The 13509-nt window shown below is 41.8% G+C and overlaps 1 protein-coding gene across 1 annotated transcript; it reads right to left on the bottom strand.

The window, feature by feature from the left end:
* Positions 1-718: 718 nt before the first annotated feature.
* On the bottom strand, positions 719-6500 carry LOC113934088 (small EDRK-rich factor 1-like). The gene is made up of 2 exons (XM_035723480.1): positions 6399-6500; positions 719-922 (listed from the first exon to the last, which is right to left on the bottom strand). Exons 1-2 carry the CDS (start codon positions 6498-6500, stop codon positions 719-721), a joined length of 306 nt encoding a protein of 101 aa, XP_035579373.1.
* Between the last annotated feature and the right edge of the window lie 7009 nt (positions 6501-13509).

Raw genomic sequence — 13509 nt, 5'->3', positions numbered from 1 at the left:
AGCACGTAACACTAAGGCAATGTTCAACTACAAAAGAAAATGAAAATGAAAATGAATAGCACTCTTTATGGGGAGAGAGAGCTTGATGACTTTCGCCTTTTTTGTTTGTTTCACTAATGAAAAATCAAGGCACTTGACAGGTTTCTTTTAAAGATGAAATTACAAAGGGGAATTTGTGCTGTGTCCATCTTATTCATACAATGGTCCTCAAGACCACGGGTATTTAAGGATCACCTAGCAAAGTTGTTTTAAATGTGAATTCCTGGGCCTCCAGTCCTGAGAACCTGAAACTACACAACTGGGGTGAACACATGACTGGCATTCCTATTAAGCATGGCAGGTAAGATTCTGATGCAAGTGGACTGCCCTGTGAGAACATTAGCATGTGGCCATTGCTCTTGTTGCTGCTGCTGTATTGGTATTTTCAGCAGTGTTCTCTTCATGTGCACCCATCGGCTGCTTACTTGCTATTTACTGGTGGTGGTGGTGGTAGTGTTACATTTCAAATCACAGACAGATGTCTTTTTTTTTTTTCACATGAATTAGTGTTTTATTTTTTGAAGAATGGTTCTGAAACATTTACTAAGTCAGGCTGAAAGGTAAAGTTTAAAATAGTTTTATAAGATATAACATATGACTGTTTGCTCTGCAAAATTTTGACCTTAGAGCTTATGATACACCTAGTTGGCAATAACACCCAGGTTTTTGCAAATAGTCATCATTTTTCTCTTGTCTGCATAGACTTCTCATTAGCTGCCTTCTGCTTTTGTTGCATTATCTCAGAGTCCCTCTGCTTTCCCTGAGAGGTGGTCAAGCTATCCTTTTTTCTTTTTCCCTTGCTAATTTCCTGGGATTTCTTCATGTTTTTCTGGCGGGCAAGTTCTCGCTGATTTCCTTGGGCTGTGCCAACACAGGACCGAGCCTGGAAGAGAGCCCCTCGGGAAAGCAACGGCCTCCTAGCACCTTTTTTTTTTTTTTTTTGGTAATTTCTTTGCTTATTTATTGAATTTTATAAAACCTGACAACAATGTAACAATACAGGTCAATTTTTTTTCACAAATGGTGATGGAAATGAAATGTAAACAATGTATTAGCAAAAACAAATCCAGTATTGCATATGCAGAATAGTGATTTATTTCAGGACTTTGTGTTGCATTTAAAAATGGAAACGAATCAATGTACTCCAATAACAGAATAAAAATGTCAGGAAACCTGAGTCCAGGTTTTACTACTAAACAACTGTATGATTTTAGGCCAATCAATTAGCCTCTCTAGTATTCCATTGACATAAATAATTTTCAAGGGCCTTTTCAGCTTAAAAGTTTCAGATATAATGAACCTCAATGACAGTGACCAGTCTGTTCTTTCTTTATTCCATTGAAGGCATTGGGGAGCCCTGACTTGTGGTGTTGTGGCTACCACTTTACCATCTATGCCTTTTTTAACTAGTAGAGTATGATGGAGTGAATGAGTCAGGTAGATGAGGATGTATGCAAAAGGGTAATCCACATGTGTCAGTGGGGGGGATTGATAGTTCTGATAACTTTGAAGAACCGGGGTCTGATTATTAGAGGGAATAAACTGGAAAATGGGAAGTGGCAGCCAGAGAGTGGGGTGTATGAAATTGAAGGAGTAGCATTGACAAGGTCTAGGGAGTGACCATGGAAGTGGGTGACTAAGGTGGAGTGGAGGAAATATCATGGAATTTGAGTGGGCCAAGGAACTGAGAAACCAGTGTGTTGGATGGATCATCTACATCCATGTTTAACTTCCCAGAATGCTGCATGAGTGTGATGGTGAGATTGATACTAGGCCAGGGGCCAGTGTCTTCCTTTAGTGAATGAAGGGAATAACCAGGAGGATAACAGAAGAATGGATAAGATAGTCCTCTGGCTTGTGCTTCAAAAGAATACATTTGGAAGGGTGTGATGGTAAGGGAATAGGGATGGATGGGGTCCTAAAGAGACCCTGAGGAGTGCAAAACACAACTCCAGTCCCAGTAGTATGCAGGTGTTTTTATATGAAAATACAGATTTTTATTTCTCTAGAAAAAAAATTGAAATGCCATCACAAGGGACCCCATTTCTACAGATTAAAAGATGGCTAAAACAGAGCCTGGCTGCTCCCCGCCACACACACTTTTTTAGAGAGAGAGGGTAGGGGGTTGAGAGAGAGAGCATGGGGAAAGGCAGAGGGAGAGAGAGAATCTGAATCTGGGCTCAGTCTCAGGACCCTGAGATCATGACCTGAGCCTAGATCAAGAGTCGGATGCTTAACTGACTGAGCCACCCAGGCACCCCCTGGCTGCCCCCTTTTTGATGGGTCATGTAACCTCCATTCTCCCTAGTTTTAACAGATCCTCTCTTCTCCCTGAAACAGGGATCCTGGGTTAACTTCCACTTACTGTGAGTTGTGTTTTCTAAAAATAGAACTAAACCATCTGTAATGTTTTACTATGTTACTATTTCTATTAAAGAAAGAATCAAGAACAGGGGGAAAAAATGTTAGACCAAGAGGACTATATGTTTAACTTCAGCCTGACCCTAGCAGACATTCTATTATGAGACTCCTGCCCTAAATCTGTCTGATGAATTTATCCCAATTAAAATCTGCCAGGAGTTATTTTCCATACACCAGAAATTAGTTTTTCTTATGTGATAATCCTATGGCTTTGAAATCCCAATTAGACTTGACAGCACAATAAGAAATAAAACTCAAAAATAATAAGGTAACCTAGTTGCGGCTCAAAAAGAAAGTATTTGCCTAGCATACAGGTGTTAGAAAGAGTAGATACAGCCCTATGTGCATTTCCCTCCAACCATCGTACAAGCCTTAAATCTAGGGCTAGCACTCTCTATTTAAGACTGGGCAAGCCCACAGTTCTGCGATCCCCTGCCCTGGTGGGTCCCTCATTCTGCACTAGCTGTCAAGACCACCACACTTTGAATGTGCCTCCAGGAAAAGCAAAGAACACCGCAGGAGTTGCTCTGTTATGGACCTGTGACGTCAAGTGTATCCTTGGCATTGTTCAAAAGTTAAAAAGATAATAAGGCAAAGGGAAACTGACCAAGATCAAGTTATGCCTGCCAATGCATCACACATGGATCAGTCTTCTGGTTCTGGATCAGTCTTCAGAGCCTAGTTACTCTGAAATGCAGTAGGCTCCTAATCACTTCACAATTTGCATTCTTAGAATTTTTCCCAACAAAATACTGCATCAGAATAGGTCTCATTTGGGAGACTTCTTTAAAATATTCCATGACACTTAGAGAGTAGAAATGTTCTAGGAGCCTAAAGCATAATTAGGAAGTTCCCCAAAACATAATTAGGAAGTATACCTAGTTGTCTGAAGCTGGGTTCTAGATGGTAATTAGGGTGACCTTATGATTTATTGTCCAAACTAGGACACTTGAGAAAAAAGCAGTATCGCTATTAAAGGTCATTCCAGGACAACAGGTGTGAATAGGACTCGGAAGCAAGCCAGTGGGCGTGGTCACCTTAGTTCCATGCAGCTCACTTCCTAAGATGACAAAACATGGTGCCGGAGACCAGAGAGTAAAGCCATGGACAAGATTTAGCAGGATCCACCCTTCTAGCAGCATTTACAGAGCTAGGCTAGGTTCACTCCCTCTCCCTGTTCCCAACTCAGGGACAAGTTTTCCCAAATATATACTTAATAAACTAACTTTCTTTGATTTCTGCAAAAAGCTTAGAGGGATTTCGAGGAGGAAGGGCAAAGTCAGTTTTTCAGCAGTAGAATTTTATGCCTAGCCCTAAACTGTTCACTCACCCCTCTCCCCTCATCTCCTTCCTAGCACCCCTAACCCCACTCCAGCCCCCACCGGCAACCACCCTCAAGCACAACCCTGTTCACAGCCTCGAATAATTGGCAACAAGCTTTGTTGTTGGTTTGCCTTGCGGATGCCTCATTACTGGAAGTTTGCCAATGTTAGCATACCAGCTCCATGCACCAACGGTCTGATCTGGGATGGGAAATCCTACTGTATATTCCTGTGCAGGGGAGAGTGCACTAAACAGCTCTGAAGAGGAACTAGACAAATGTTTGAATACAAAGCAACTGAAGGGTGACTGGTAATTCAAAAGAAGAGATGGTCCCAGCTGACTTTCTTGGCTCCGTTCCCTCCTAGATTTTCCTGTGCTCTTTTGTTATCTGTGGTTTAATCCTCAAATACAGTTCTGGTGCTATCCATGAGGCAGCAATTCTAAGTGCTAACATATTGGCTCAGTTATTCCAAAAGAAGGGAACTAAAAATGTTTTTCCTCTTGAAGCTCCCACAACTTTGGACAGCTTGCTTGTAAACACATGGGAACAAAATGGTTCACCCCTTGCCTTCATACTGAAGATTTTCTTTTCCTAAAGACACAGCAGGAGTCATGATAAATAAATAAATATATCTATATCTATATCTATATATCTATGTGTATATATATATATATAGGACATGCAGGGAAAATGTTTCATTTGTTCATATCGTTTTTGAAAGTTTTTCTCCTGAGACGATTTTCTTCTCTTATTCCAACTCCCCCAGCAAGGAGGAGTTGACAGTATCTAGAAAACCAAGAGCTAAAAGAAAGTCCCCATCTTTTTTCAGGTTAGATTTTCAAAATTTTTTTGTTCTCCACTTTAAAACAAAGAGCTGTATTAGTTTTTTTGCCCCCATTTATGGGATAAGCAAATAAGTATTTAAAGTATCTCAGTAAAATCTTAGAAACTTTTTCATCAAAATTTCAAACTCAGAGGTATACATATTTATGTGTATATATTTTCCTGTTGCCTCGAGATAAAGAGTGACCCTACTCGGGATTCCGACAGGACAATAAGTGATCATTTTTTTCAAGAGTGGACTGCTACTGAAGGTTGCATGAGCCTTTTTTTTTAATCTGCTAACTGGTTTCCATTGTACTCATTAAAATCCCCCAAGCTACTTCTGTTTGTCTTCCACCCTTTTCCTTCAATGGAAAGCAAAGACACAAAGGACAAGCAAAGCCCTGACTTGTTCTTGATAAATATGGCCCATATAGCATTCCGTACAACTTGGAGCTGAGACCATTATTTCAGTGAAGCCTGTGATTGTTCATTAGCACAAAGAGTGTGTAATAAATATAATGAAAGACTGCCGGCTTGACTCTATCTTTGTCATCTAAAGCAATTCCATGAATAACTATAGGGATTTGTCTCCAAATGACTTATTTGCTTCTTTTCTAATAAATAACATGTAATTAGGGTAATATATTGTTTCCTAGTTATGTTAGCAATGTAGTGAAGGGAAACAAAATCCCAATTTTAGATATGAAAGAACAGTAGATAATTTTTATATTATCCCTTAAAGTATTTGGACTCATGCATAAGTTAAACTGCTGGGAGGTCTAAGTACAAAGCAAGAGCCGAGATTCTACATTTAATGAGTTTCTTTATTACTCAGGGCATGAATTACCACCCTGATACTATAAAACTGCAGCGAGTGCTCTGCATCTCAGATGAGATTCTCTTTGAGGAATGCACTCATCACTGAACTGTCAGCGATGGGACGGACTAATCTGATTTAGAAAGGATTAGGTTGGGAACTGTGCCTCTGAATGTCAAGGTATCTACATCTCTCTACAGAGGAGTGGAATGTTTAACTCTTCATATCCAGGGCAACGGGTGTTAGGAGAGCCTTGTGAGACACAAGGTCACATCCATTACTTAGCATGGAGACAGAAATAAATTGCACCAATGGCCTCCTCGGGTCCCATGAGGGAAATCTATCTTTGGTCCCATGATAGCAGGAACTCTTGGCAAGCCTTAACCTTGGAATTCAAAACATTCTTCTGGGGGGGGGGAAGGAAAGAGGAAGAAGAAGTCCTCTGTTAATTATTAGAGAAAAAATAACAATATGCACCAAATCTAGTCTCTCTTACGGCTCCCCTCCCTTCACTGGGCAAGAATGACCGATCGTTACTGGAGGTGGAAATGGCTGAATGTCTGCATATAGGGCAGGGAAGAGGAAGGCATCACGGAGTCACATCTTAGTGGACCAAAGTGAGGTCTGTGGAGTCTATGACAGTACAGACTCTCCATAGCTTGGGGTTCATTACTTTGGAAAGCTAGATTGCCTATTAATAAAACAGACGTTGGTTCAGTGTGGACTCTCATCTCTAAGCCTTGTAGGACAGGAGGTGCTGGAGGCTCCTCTTTGCTGACTTCTTGCCCTGCATCCTCAGGAACCTGAGCCCTGTGCCACCAGCACATGACAGCCCAGCAGACTCTGCACAGGCATTGGGCATGTATTAAGTGGAAAGTTAACTGGAAAAATGATCAGGAGTGCCTGCCTGGCCTCAATGTGAGCCAGGACACCTGTCCTGCCCCCATTCCCCTGAGCTGGGACAAAGGATACCTGTTGATAGGGTCTGTTGAGTAAATCTAAGTTTGATCTAAGTCCTCCATACATATCGATTCTTTCAACCTTTGCAACAACCCTCTGAACAGGCACAGCCATCCCTATTTTACAGATGAGGAAATGAGGGGACAGAGGCTGAGTACTTTGGCCACTGCCTCACACTGAGGAAGTGTCAAGATCTGAATTTGAACTCAGCAGACCGACTGCAGAGCCTGTGCTTTTAGACCATCCCAGTGTCTCCCTGAAAGGAAATGTCCCCTCATTTCGCAGTTTACCTTCCCACTAAGTTAGAACTGGAGCTAATTCCACATTACACAGCCACAAAACTGTGTCAGGAATGTTGCACTCTAAGACTTTCTGGTTAGAAAAAGAAAATGCAATAGGCATCCTGTCAGTTAAAGAAAAAAATTCAAGTTTGAATTTCAGCTGAAAGTTCCAGTTTTCCTCTTCATACTTGGAATTGTAGAGCCACAGGTAAAAACGTAAAGAACTCGTCATTTGGAGAGTAAAATTTTAGGTCCAGAGTGTCTGACTTTAAGTGTATTTATGAAAGGACTTATTTCAACAACAACAACAAAAATCATTTCAGTGGAGAGCCAGACAGAACTGAGGAAGGCTTTCTTCTCAAAGCCAGGGTGGAAAGTTCTCCCTCCGTATTGCAGAGAATGGATCAAGAATAGTTTGGGGTAAGATGTGGAAACGGCAACCAGTTTTCTAAGCAAGTAAATTGGAAAACATAAAAAGGCATGTTGGAACACATCCTTTAATAATACATGCTGGAAAAGTGATTTCTATTAATTAGCGTGTACATTATTAATAAAGTATTTAGAACCCTTACCTTAATTTAGGTGTTATCAGAAAATTAAAGTGCTACTAATTCCACTCTAAAGGTTGATGGCTGAATATTCAAAAGATAGCAGGCGAGTCCTGACAAGCTGCAAACGCACAACTTCATGTGAAGGAAAAAGCTCCGCAGCTCATGAAGTACGTATCTGATTTTAAGTAACACACATCCCACTTTTAGTATCAGCAAGCATGTGTACCGACTATGCAGCTTTTCCCTTAGAAATTCTGCCAGGACTTTCACTAAATAATTCCACCTATAACTCTGCACACCATTAGCTCTGCATTCTGGAGAGGTTGTTAGCATTTCCCTTCACATTTAGCTCTGAGGATGGAAAAGAAGCCTACAGAAAGGACCCGCTTTATGCATACACGGACTTAAAGGGTTCCTTGGGACTCCAAATTTCTTTCTCCGCGATGCCTAAAATTTCTCTTCTTAACTTGGCCTCCACCAATTTCTCCTCATTCCAGTCCTCCACATATCATTACCAGTTTCATCTTCCTAAGGCACTAATATCTGGCACTCAAGGCCCTTTTGGTCTGGTTTCTGGGTGTGATACTCTGCACCCCTATATGGCTACTCACATCATACTCAATGGCCCCATCTAGAATGTTCCACTCCTTGCTAAGGCGCATTCATGGGTCCTATCCAGCTCAGATCGCCCTTCTCCATCAGGTAGTATAGACTCCCTCTTCGGAGCTGCCATTGCCTTAGTGTCTGCACAATAGGATTTACAAGTCATAATGCATCATAGTTGGTTGTGGTGGTGTTATGTGCACAGGGGCAGTTTAAGTACATGGCCTATATTATTTCATAAAATCCTCAAAGCCAGCCCTGTGTGATAGGAATAATTGCTCCCTCCATTTTATAGATGAGGAAACTATAGCACGCAGAGCCTGAGTGACTTGGCTGAGATCACAGGGCTCACAGGTGGCAGGACTGTAATTCAAAGCCAGCCAATCTAGGCCAGGAGTCTGTACTTACCCTTGTGAAATCTCCTGCTTCTGCTGTTTGAATGTTGTGTTGTTATTTATAGCATTGTCATTTCACTTTTGTGGACTTAGTCTTGGTCAACCCAAGGAAAGTGTCAGCTTCTGAAATCATGGACCATTTCTGAGAATCCTCATTCTTCACAGCGCCTTACGTATTGGGCACTCACTAATAAGTGAGAGCTGTGATTGTTACTATTTTTTTCATTATCATTTTATTATCATTATTCACTACTGATCGATTTCATTTATTTTATGCCTTGTCTTTCTTCTTCCTGCAATCCTCCTTCAAAATGCAACTTTTCTTCATGCCCTGAAAATATTTCTGTGCTTTCCAAGTACCTTTATGTGGATTCGATGATTAGGTTTAATGGCCAGAGAAAGAAGCAACAGAAGCAGTGGGAAGTTTTGAAAAGACAAGCAAAGGTGATGTGATGGCCACTGAAAGCAAGCCACCTACATCCCAGGTATCCACCTACAGCTGGCTCTGCCTTGTGACATATTGCTCTTGATTAATTGTACAGTTGCTAATAGAAAACATTAACTAATGGGTATTAATATTAATTTGTGATGAATAATCATTGGCATGAGTCTCAGCGGCTTGCCGTATGACCATCTGAATTTGATTTTTGAATCTGTATGTATGCCTATGGAGAGCCTTTTGAAGACCATGGGAGCCAAGGGTGTAGAGTGCATATGGAGAGAATAATGTTCATTATCTTATTAAACCCCAGTTACTCCCAGGGAGGTTAGGAGACAGCTGGCAAATTTTATCCCTCATTTACAAATGGAGACTCGTTGGCTTACAGTAATTCCGTAATATGCCTTCAGTCCAGAAGGGAGCAAAAGCTAAGCATGAACAGCGGATTCTCTGGTACTGCCTGGCACCTACCTGTAGTTATCACATACCGAGGAACATAGGGCACGATGGCAAGGACCAGTACAATAGGCCGCCTGGGACAGAAAAATGAGCACTTTTATGCCTCTGCTAAAGCATTAATTCTTTTTTTTTATTTTTATTATGTTATGTTAACCACCATACATTACATCATTAGTTTTGGATGTAGTGTTCCATGATTCATTGTTTGTGTATAACACCCAGTGCTCCATGCAGTACGTGCCCTCTTTAATACCCATCACCAGGCTAACCCATCCCCCCAACCCCCTCCCCTCTAGAACCCTGTTTGTTTATGCTAGCATCTCGCACAATTGAATGCCTTCTACAGTTCTCTATATCTTCACCAAAGATGTTATAAGGTCAATTACAGTATATACATGTGCTGTGCTTTGAAGTTTTCAAAGTATATTCACAAACCTGGTCTCAATTCATAGGGACTTGATGAGTTGTTGACCCAATAAGGCCCGATTTTTATAGTCACCTGCCTTTTCCTGTTTCAAGTTGGAGAGTAAAATACTTGCTCAAGTACACCCAGCTAATAAGGGGAAAAACTAGGAACTGCCCCCAAGGTCTTGCTGCGACATGGCCAAGGGTTCTCCCCATCACCTGTTTAAACTTTCTGTCCCTCTGCTCACCTCCCTCTTCCCCACAGATGCCTCTCACATAATGTAGACAAAGTGTTTGATGTTTCTGCTGCTGATGTTGAGAATGATGCTTGAAAAATACTCACCTGAATACCGGCTTCTACATTTGGCCCACTGTGATCTGGTTCGCATTTCTTAAGGAAGAAGCAAGGTTTTGCGTTTTAGTTCTTCTTCCCAATTCTGGACTTCTAGTATGAACAGGAACCATTGAACATTAGCCTCTCTTGGACATGGGAAGAGATGTCCAAGAGATGTCCAATGGGAAGCCATTCATTTTCTTTCTCCAAGGAACATTTGTTGAGTATCTACTAGGGGCCAGCCACTAGGTGCACAATGACAAATAATAGCAGCACAACCCAATGCCAGTTGTCATGAAACTCACGGTCTAGTGAGAAAGGTGGAGACAGAAGTAGTCTAGACCTTGGTTGGGATCCTTCTGCCATTTAAGAATTCACTGAATCCCATTTCCTGTATCCTGAAAGTCCGGTGTGCTCCCCAGGAGTGTGAGAATCCCCAAAGCCTTACCTTTTTATTCCAGGTCTGTCTCTGAGCATCCCCTTCTGCTGAATTAGTTTGGTTTAGGAAACTTTTCACTGTCTGGTATGTGTTAGGGCTATTCTGTACTACATTTTCACGAGACATGAGATTCAGCCCTCTTCCTTAATTTACACACACACATATACACACGTGCACCATTCATAGCACCGCTTTAGTGAGTGAACAAGACTTAATGGAAGTTTTGAGAGATGGAGAAATATATCACAGCAACCTTGACAACTTCATCATCCAAATGTAGCTAGAATTCAACCGCTTCTCACCGCCTCCAAATTGACATCACCTCTCACTTAGATTTTTGCAACAGACTCCTAAATGGTCTCCCACTTGTCTTTAAAGCCTGTTCTTTATGCAGCATCCAGAGTGATCCTTTTAAAATATGAATCAGATCAGGGAGCCTGGGTGGTGCCATTGGTTGTGCGTCTGACTCTTTGTTTCAGCTCAGGTAGTGATCTCAGGGTTGTAAGATGGAGCCCTGCATTGGGCTCCATGCTCAGTGCAGAGTTTGCTTGAAATTCTCTCTCCCTCTCCCTCTGCCGCTCCCACTCATGAGCACACACTCCCTCTCTCTCTTTCAAATAAATTAAATAAATCTTGGAAAAAATAAATAAAATATGAATAAGATCAAGTCCTAGTCTCCTCGAAACCCTCCACTTTCCTATCATTCAGCATAAAAGCCCAAGGGGGCTACCTGTTTACAACCCTCAATTCCTTGCTGACCTCATCTCCAGCATTCTCACCCTGCCCATCCTGCTACTAAGACACAACAGCTACCAGAAGTTTCCTCAGAAACAACAAACACGACCCCACTCAGGGTCTTTGCATCTTCAACAGAAGATGACTAAATCTCTGACTAAATCACCTTTCCTATATATGCATGCATGACATTTCCCCTTGATTTCTCCAGGTTTCTACTTAATTATCAGTTTATGAGCAAGGCTGCCTCCCCCTGCCTCCAAGCACCAGATCTGAGAGCGGTGCCTAGCATGTAGTAGATGCTCAATAGAAATTGTTTGAAGAATGAATAAATGAGCTCAAAGTCAAATAGTTAGAAGTCCCACTTCTTAAAATGTAGCCCTTTGGCCCCTCAACAGCTTCATCTCAGCTTCCCCAATGTGATATGGCTTTCAAGCATCACTTCCCCTCTGGCTTCTTGGCCATTTCTGTCTCTCCTGTGCCCCTTGTCTGTTGGGACCATATTCCAGCTATACCACTTATTCCTGGTGAACCCTTGGGAAAGATTTTTTGCTTCCTTATAAAATAGGGATAGGAATGGTACCTCTTTGAGAGTGATGTTGTGAAAGTAAGTGAGTTAATACATGGGAGGCCCTTAGACCAGGCCTGGCCCATACATAGTAAGTGCCCAATAAATAGGGGAAATAGGCCAATCAAAAACTTCTCTTATTTTTTTATGCCGAACAATTCAAATCTTTCCATCCCTAAATATAACTCAGCTCCTACCCCAACTTTGATTATTCAAACCCAAGATACTCCACAGAACCAAGGGGCTCTTCATCTGAATAATATCCAGCCCCTTAGCAGGCATCCATGGTTATAAATGGCACTTAATTTCCCAGTCACATAAGTTACCACAATAAAATATTAATGTCATGAGACTAGATGTACATGGGGTGATGGGGAGAACAAAAAATAACCTGGATTAGAGATCAGAGAATTCTTCTCCAAGGAAGTGATGGTTATCTGAGACCTGGAGAATGAATAGGAATTGCAGGATGAAGAAAAAGGACATTCTGAAACAGGCCAAAGAAGCAGTGTGTGTGCAAAGCCCGAGGAGTGAGAGCATGGTGTGCTTAGAGCTCTGAAAATGGAGCTCAGTTTGTACCATGAGGTCAAAGCAAAGGTTGGAGTGAGACCACACTGGTGGTCTGGGCTCAGGAGTCTGGGGTCAGATCTTAGAACTTTGTAATCTGAATGCAGTATTTTGATGTTAGCTCAAAAGCAAGGGGAAGAAGCCATTGAACTTGTTAGGTCTGATAATAGCAGTATTAGACTTGCTTTATTGGAAGATCATTATGGATGCAGATCAGGGAGGGGATCAGACTCATGTGGCAGATGAACTAGGAGGCCATCGGGTAACCGGGCAAGAGACAGAAGAGTCAGTGGAGAATGAAGGCCATGACCCATCCATTAGGGAATTTCTGGGTGATCCTTCAGAGGAGCGCTTCTTCCTACATCTTGTGGCTGATAGTACCACTGTAATCCCTAGGGGTCTTTTTGAGAGTCAGACAGAAGTATCCCTTCCTCAAGATACTTAAAGACTGCCTGTCATCTGCCAGAAAACTATTTGACTCACTTTCAGAAAGGCAAGGTCATTCTTAACAATAACTAAAAGTGTCTCTTGAAAAAAATAAAAAATAAAAGATCTCTTGGACATAACTCTTGAATGCCTATTACTCCTCTCATGTACAGAGGCCACTTCTTGGCCATTTCTTTCTTACTCATGTCCCTCTCTACAAGCCTCTCTACTTCTATGTTAATCCAAGACCCTAAAGAAATATTTGGCAGCTAATGTGACTGAGTCAAATAATTCATGTTACTTTCTATTAATTTTGGCAAATCTAATTTGTCATGGTTGTGAGTGGCAGCCATCTAGAACTGAGTCCCTGGCAAATCCCTTGTATGCATGAAATTAATGTAATTCTACTTATGAACCCAGGTTCCCAAGACAGTCCGCCCACAAGGTGCTACTCAGAATTCTTGTCTTTTGTATCCATGTTCTATCGAAAAGATAGTCTGCTTCCTCTAAAAATGTTCTATTTTTGCCAAAGTTTGTGCCTGTCTTGCCTGACCAAAGGTTGGTCTGCAGCCAAGAGCTCCAAATCTGAGCCCCAGGAAAGCAGGGTCATATGATGCGACAAGTGGTCAATGGGCAGGAGACCTGGTTCAATGTCTGATCCTGGTTCAATGTCTGACCTTCCCCTGATTAAGTTTGAGACTGTGCGCAAATCTCAGCACCCTCTGAACCTTGTTGGAAAGAGCAGCGGCTGGACATTATTTCAAATGAAATGTTACTAAGACTTCTGCCCAATAACACTAATTAAGTCTGCTTTGGTGGTACGGCTGGGATCTGGATCCTGTGCACTCGGCCTTGCTATTTCACTTCACCAGACCCCAGGATGTCGTCTGAAAATTGCCCAGATCACCTCAAAGTTCCTCT

The sequence above is a fragment of the Zalophus californianus genome, chromosome 13 (genome assembly GCF_009762305.2).
Source record: "Zalophus californianus isolate mZalCal1 chromosome 13, mZalCal1.pri.v2, whole genome shotgun sequence".
In the NCBI taxonomy this organism is placed as follows: domain Eukaryota; kingdom Metazoa; phylum Chordata; class Mammalia; order Carnivora; family Otariidae; genus Zalophus; species Zalophus californianus.
The sequence above is the reverse complement of the archived record's forward strand: the minus strand, read 5'-3'. Positions and strand labels throughout refer to the sequence as shown.

Bases quoted from the DNA above. Each gene is read 5' to 3' on its own strand.
- LOC113934088 (XM_035723480.1), bottom strand. From the start codon at position 6,500: ATGGCTGTGCCTGTTCAGAGGGTTGTTGCAAAGGTTGAAAGAATCGAT. The intron at 923-6,398 runs GTATCCTTTGTC...GCTCTCTTCCAG, and splicing joins TCAACAGACCCTATCAACAG to GCTCGGTCCTGTGTTGGCAC.